At 33.2% G+C, this 7,139-nt stretch overlaps 1 protein-coding gene across 1 annotated transcript in view; it reads left to right on the plus strand.

Moving 5' to 3' along the window:
- The first annotated feature begins 6,526 nt into the window (after positions 1-6,526).
- The window catches only part of LOC118737061 (golgin subfamily A member 7), a 67,344-nt gene continuing 66,731 nt past the window's right edge, over positions 6,527-7,139 (plus strand). Inside the window, exons 1-2 of the mRNA XM_036467308.1 lie at positions 6,527-6,679; positions 6,915-7,044. Of these exons, the coding sequence (XP_036323201.1) occupies positions 6,925-7,044 (120 nt within the window). The 5' untranslated portion in view covers positions 6,527-6,679; positions 6,915-6,924. The remainder of the gene's footprint in view (positions 6,680-6,914; positions 7,045-7,139) is intronic.

Here is a 7,139-nt window from a genome sequence, read left to right on the forward strand (position 1 = left end):
AAAAAAGCTATAATCAACTTAAGTCATCTTTTTATAAATAACTAGCACATTAAACCAGTGCTTAACCTATGCAGTAGTGTGGACCGAAAATCCGCTTTTTTAGAATTTGATTGGAAATAGAAAAGATATGGTTCATTATGCTCTAAAAAAATCGCTCCGAAGATTAAAATTTTTGATCAATATCTTAGACTCGTTCAAGTCCATCAAAGTTCAAGTGGTAAAAAAAATTATTCTTAACTTATTTCGATTCTCGAATTATGTAGGACTAATACTTTCGAAGATCCTGAACAATTGGTCACTTTCGACGAATAAAGTACAAAAATTAACTAAAATATGTAACTATTAATACAACTACGTAAAATATGAATAGAACTGAAATATTTTACAGGTCATCACAAAAATAGGATAAAGGGCAAACGTTAACAAAAAATGAGAACAGATCTGAGGGCGCCCAATTATTATTCGAATGTCGATGCGAATGTGTAAGTTGATGCGAATCATTCGCACACTGCATAACGAATGCGAATGCAAATATTCGCAGCATCCCTGGTATGTATGTGCGTATGTACGTATGGATGGCTAGACCAGAGCTTCCTAAAGTGGGTTCCGCGGAACCCAAAGGTTCCGTGGAAAAGTTACCGGGCACGGCACAGGGGTTCAAGATTTTATTGTGGCGTATTTATATATACATACATAGATACCTTCAATATACCGTTTTTGCTACATACCCTCCTCAAAGGACCCCTGGAGCCATCCAATCTATCCCCGATCAAGCTGAATTTCTTTATGGCCACTTTTTACGACAAATCCAAGCATCAGAACCAATAATATATTTTTTCCGGCTAACTTGTATGGGGTGGCCCACTGTGCGACTGTCGGTTTGAGTTGCACACAGAAAGAAAAGTTTTATAAAAAAGCTTGACCGGGACGCAATTATCTATTTTCAAGTAAACACAGTAGGAGCGTTCCTTATCTCCCAGAAATAGTCAGAAAAAGTCCGAAGTAGTCAGATTTAGTCCAAAAAGCGTTCCTTAACTCGGAAATGACAGCACAAATGAGAGAGCAACATCCAGTGAGAGTGACTCTCATCAGTACGAAGTAGTCAGATTTAGTCAGAAGAATTTTTTCTGGCAAAATCCTGAAAAGTGTCAAACTTAACTAAATTTAAATTAACGGAAATTAAAGAATACGCAAAAAGTGAGAATAATCTAAAAAGTAAAAGAAGTGAATTGAAATTGGAAGGAGGCAAAAAATAATTGATATAGTAAGTGTTTATTGTGCTTGTGCTTGTGTGAATGTGTTTTGTACATACATTTCCATTTTTATTTGACGTTAGCTTTGTTGTTGTCATTCTTTGGACTAAAAATTTGGCTTTTTGCGTTCCTTTACTTTTTCTGTTATTCTCTTTTAGTGAGCGCATTTTGCTTACGCTCCGGCATTTTGACACTTTTCAGATTTTAGTCCAAAAAGATAAGGAATGAACCTAGTATGTACTCGTAGTTGTTATGATTGTCGTACTGAGTGCCAAACCTACATAAGGGCGTTGAGCTTGCGCTTGACAGCTTGTTTTTTTCTAACCGGTATGTGTGTTGGCCGCTGTAGCTAAAGGGTTATATACAACTTTCTATAAGGAACGCGATAAATTGCCAAATAAAATGTGAAATGTCATAACTGGGCATTTGGTAAATCACCTTTGCCAGATTATTTTTCAGATGGTAGTAGTAATATTGGTTTGGTACAAAATCTAATTACGAAGCATTCACAATAATTAATAACAGTGAAACAGTTTCATTATTCACGTTAAAATTTAAAGTACATATCGTCGTTTAAAGTGCAAAACCGAGTATCAACAAAATGCAAAGCCGCGTATCAGCAAAATGCAAAACCGCGTATGTGAAGTTGTAGAAATTGTTTTCTAGAGCGTAAAAACACTCATATTTCAAAATGGTTCTCTTTTTTATAAAGCAATCGCATTTCTGGCTAGTATATTTCAGGACGCATGGATGAGGATTGAACCAAGAGCTTGTGGGGGCAAATCCAATTTTTGGCAGCCAATGTCAGTTACGCGGTTTTGCGGAATGACGATACGCGGTTTTGTACTTTAAACGACGATATACCATTTCTAGTAACAGTTTTTAGTAATAAAAAGTTTTAGTAATTTGAAGTGGAATTCCATGATCTTAAACGTTTAAGAACCCCTGGGCTAGACGATCATCTTTATTAATATAGTGAGTGTCTATAATGACGACTGGGTTTGTTTGCACTATGCGTCAGGGGCTGACAGATGAACTAGGCAAAACGGACAGACGCTTTGATCGCAGAAAATCACCCGCAGTGGACGGTTCTGTAATTATATTCACTTTCCTTTGTTAATGTGACTTGCCGCATTGCGATGTACATACCCTGTCGGAAACTCCGTAACTTTGAATGCAATTTATTTAATAATAAAATACAAGCAAATAGTTGAAATTTTTCTTCTTTTTTTTTTATTGTAAGCAACTGACTTTATTAACATGGTGATGTCCTGGGAGCAAATCAAGAGACGGACAGTGCATATGTATAATTTCAGCTCATATCAAATACATTTGGCTTGAATAATTTGAAAAATAATTTTTAATACTAAAAATAAATCAAAATAAAAAATTAACTTTTTAGTATTCCATATATAAATATGTTTCTGCAGCCGGCGATTCAACACAAAATCTCCCGAAACATAAGAAAACAATAGCAAGCACCTCTATAAACTCAGCTACATATGTACATATAGACGAAGTATGTAAACTTGTTTTCAAATATTTAGTTAGAATTACATTTTTTACTACTTTAAAAAGCATTTGGCTTAGTGGGATTTAAACTCAGTTGCCGAAATGATAAGTAAAAATACTTTATTTCCAATCACATTTCCATGTGGTTAATTTAAGATTTATTCCGACAGGGATAGACATATGTACATACATATGTAATGTGATCTATTTTAAAACATCAAATGATGTAGCGAAATTGTTTAATTTAATCTTGTTTGAAGAGAAAATATTGCGGAAAGTTATAGTGGGCTTTTAAATTGTCACCTTTATACGTATGTGCATACATACATTAGTATGTAATACAGTCTACTCATATGGTTTGCTTCGTATGGCGAAATTTGTTTTAGCTAATGAAGTCCTTTTTCTGACATTTTAAATGTTTATAGGAAACACTGTCGATGGATCGCTTCCAGGAACGGAACCAGAGAGAAATTTCGGAGGAAGGGGACTTTCAGAATAATGTGCCTTATTCAGTGATTATCTTAATATACAGTGAACCAATAGAGTCTTCGTACAGCACCTAAATAAGGTGTTAACAACAAATGGTACTGATCAGCAGGAATTTTCAAAGAGAATGAATTAAGTTTCATTTACTAGGTATACTTTTTAATATAGTAACAACAAGTTTTTTTTTCAAAGTTATTAGCGTAAAGCTATAAAAAACCCGTTAATTTTCGCACACTTAAGTCTTCGTACGATTATGAGTTAATTAATAGTTGCGTTCCAGATAACTGTCAAACAACTTAATATACTTATATAATATGCAAATTTTATCTAAAATCTGTAAGCTAAAGAAATTTTATAAAAATATCTTGAGCGGAAATATATATATTTTTGTTTCCGAACGATCTCTGTATGTGATCTACTAATATGACACTCACATATTTCAGATGTAAAAAAAATAGTTTATTTATTTATTTTAGTTACAAAACATATAATGAATACGTTTTCGCTTTTGTTTGAATAATTTTTTTTTATAATGGTGAAATTCTCTTTGTTTGGTTTTAAATCAGGTCCGTATTTGCGCACACATGCTCCGCTCACACACACGCCAGACCACATTCAACTTCCCACCCGACCAACGTACACGAGAATGCATCCGTTTTAGACATTTTAGCAACACTTTCACGTACAAAACTATTGAGAACGGATTCCGAAAAATTATCGTACCTATCGCTCAGTTTGCGGCAGCAGAGCTCTCGTTCTCGTCATTCGTTTTCAAAAGTTTTTGCGTAGTGTTTTCGATAGTGAAACCGTATCTCAGACGGAAGTTATTTCGATCCGTTTTGTTATCGAGAAATTAATTAAAACGGCAATGTTTCCGATCTGTTCGATTATCGAGAAAGTAGCGAAAACGAAAGTTATTCGATCCGATCATCCATCGGGAATGCATCGAAAGAAGAAACGTAAGCATTTATTAAAATTACTAGTTTACGATAATTTGTGCAGTTTTTTCCCCGTTTATTCCCATATTAAAAGAGTGCTTTTAAAATTTTAAGAGTTTTATATTTAACATAATAGAAAATTGCAAGAGTTAAGTTTTCGGAAGTTTTAAAAAAAACTAAGTTTTATAAACGTATTTAAATGCAATTTTGGTAAATGTTTTAAAAATTAAAAATAATAAATATCGATTAGTTAAAATTTATAACATGTATGTACATGCCATTAAAACTTGATATTATTTTAGAAAAATACACAACAACTGGCTGTATAAACAAATCATTAAATTGTTCTTATGATATGTTGTACTGTGTTCAATTAGGATATGTAAATATGCACTCACAAATTTTTCAAATACTTATTCGTTCTTCATCAAATCTATTTATTTCTTCTAAATTTGAGAAAGGAGATCAGGGAACTATTTCACGGTCAATGGATACTTCTCGTGGAAGTAATCCCGTTCGTATTAATGCAATTGCCACGAACGGGATTTTTGAATTGTGCCATTTGTGTGATGAGGATTGTTAGTTTACTAGTTTAAAATATTTATTCTGCAAAGGAGTTTCAATACTCCGATTTATTATATGGTTTCTTAAATTGTTAAATTTGAATTATTCCATTAACACATTTTACGTTTTTAATGTTTTGAAAAATTCTTACAAAATGTTTACTAAAGTGATGTCTCTTCTATATACTTTTTCGAATATTTTGTCTTAGAAAAGTTGGTGAAAAATTATAAATCGAATAAATTCTCGATACAATCGACGAATATAAAAGCAAAAATACAAACTTCCATTTAAAATACGAGGATTTTAGGTGAGGCGGAGCTCGAGGGTCTTGGTTTTGTATCACCGCGTTTTCATTTAAAATTGACTTTTCATTTGAATTGCTTTCGTGAAACCGGCAGTAAATTTTGTCCATAAATCGTGTGTTTATATGACCGATTTGAATCCTTTATGGCCGAAATACTGAAATTTAAAAATGACGGCTACGACCTAATCAAATAAATAAAATCTTATTACACTAGGTTAACATATACATAAGTAGATTATCCTCATTTTCGAGTAAACAAAAATGGACGCTAGCAAAGAAAAGAGGTTTGTAAAGTTATTTTTAAACAGAAAAAAGTGATTACGGTGGCACAGAGAAGGAACCTAACTTTACATTGAGATGTGAGAATAACAAGCACAACAAATTTGACAGACAATAATGTAAGATTTGCCTGTGTAAACGGGTGATTAAAAAACGAGCTTTGATTGAGAAATTTATATGTGAACAAACTTTTAAATAAGATCGAAAAATTAGAAATCGCAACAATTGCGCACCTTGATGTTTAAAACTGTTAACCGTCGATTAAAAAAGAATCGGAAACGGCCGTTTTTGGCCGATTCTTGATTGAGGTCTTGTTGTTTAGTTATTTGATTTTGTTTTTCTTTGTTATTGTAAAAATTTATTAAAGCATATGTTCTTGAAATTAAATTATATTCAGGATTAAATCGGCAAAGAGTCGGCCGATGCTTGGTCTGATTAAAACCTGATTTTAATTAATTTCAAGAACAAATGCTTGTAAAAACTTTATAATAGCAATAGAAAAACATAATCAAATAACTAAATAACATAACCTCATTCAATAATTGGCCAAAATCGGCCCATGTCGATTCTTATATAAAATGATATCAGAAACGGCCAAGCACAAGAACGCTTATTTGCAGCAAAGCATTTTTTTCATTAAAGTAGCGAAATAACAGCTGAGATAATGCAACACTGAACGTACAGTACGAACAAAAATTAGTTGGCACTACATATATCGTCATCTCTTTCTCGCACTTTTTTGGTAATTCCTTCTGTGACTGTAGATGGTTCACCAGGAAAGAGGAAGAAGCCTGGTAAGGCTAGGAATGAAACGATACCTTAAATACATCGTATCTAAAGTATCGATACCTTCTCATATCGATACTTTTGGCTATAAAGCTATTCCTTGTGAACTAAATAAGTTAAATTTTGTGTTTTTATGCCATAAGTTAACTATATCTGGGAATCCTAAACTAAAACCATTTGTTTAATGATGAATGGTATTTAAAACAAACAAACTTTTTAAGCAGCCATGTAAATCAACGTACTTCATATTCGGAATAAGAGTGTAGGAAAAATTGCCAAAGCCAAACTTGCGGGAGTATCGGGTGTCAATACGAGTATTTGTGTTTCGATACCTACTCAGTACTTGGTATCAAAGAATTGATACCAAAATTACTTGGTATCGAGCGAAAAGTATCGATTGCGAACTTGTATTTACTGGTATCGTTTCATCTCTAGGAAAGGCAGGAAAAACTCTCGTTGAAAAATTAAAGTTTACGCAAATTTGTATTGGAAATTTGTAAAACTTTTTGCAAATAGTTTTAAAAACAGCTTGTGCATTTCCGGAGTTAAAGTAACAGGTGTGTTTTCTAATCAAAATTTTTCGTTGAATCATATTAGAAGTCGAATGTTTTGGAAGCAAACAATTGATTCTGATTTTCCACAAACTAGCAAAAAAATGTTCAGTCCTTATAAGTGCTGTGAAATTACTTTTAAGTTTTTCATACATATTTTGCATTTGAATTTGTACAAATTTGCCAAAAATCTAACATATCCCCACATAAGTATGTAAATATGAGTTTCCTTCTTTTGTAGAAAAAGGAAAATGTCGCAAGGTTTAACCTCGCTACAGGGCGGATCCAACAAGGTGTTCATACAACGTGATTACAGCGAAGGCACCTCGGTCAAATTCCACACACGACTCCCCAGCGAACTAGAAGGCCTGGTGAGTAATCTGTCCATGACCTTGCTAGGCTAGTGACATACCTGCAAGTGTTTATATGATAGTTGTAATATGATACGCCCTTTGTGCAGGTTGAG

The sequence above is a fragment of the Rhagoletis pomonella genome, unplaced genomic scaffold (assembly GCF_013731165.1).
Source record: "Rhagoletis pomonella isolate Grant_MI unplaced genomic scaffold, Rhpom_1.0 Rhpom_scaffold_00004, whole genome shotgun sequence".
NCBI classification, from domain to species: domain Eukaryota; kingdom Metazoa; phylum Arthropoda; class Insecta; order Diptera; family Tephritidae; genus Rhagoletis; species Rhagoletis pomonella.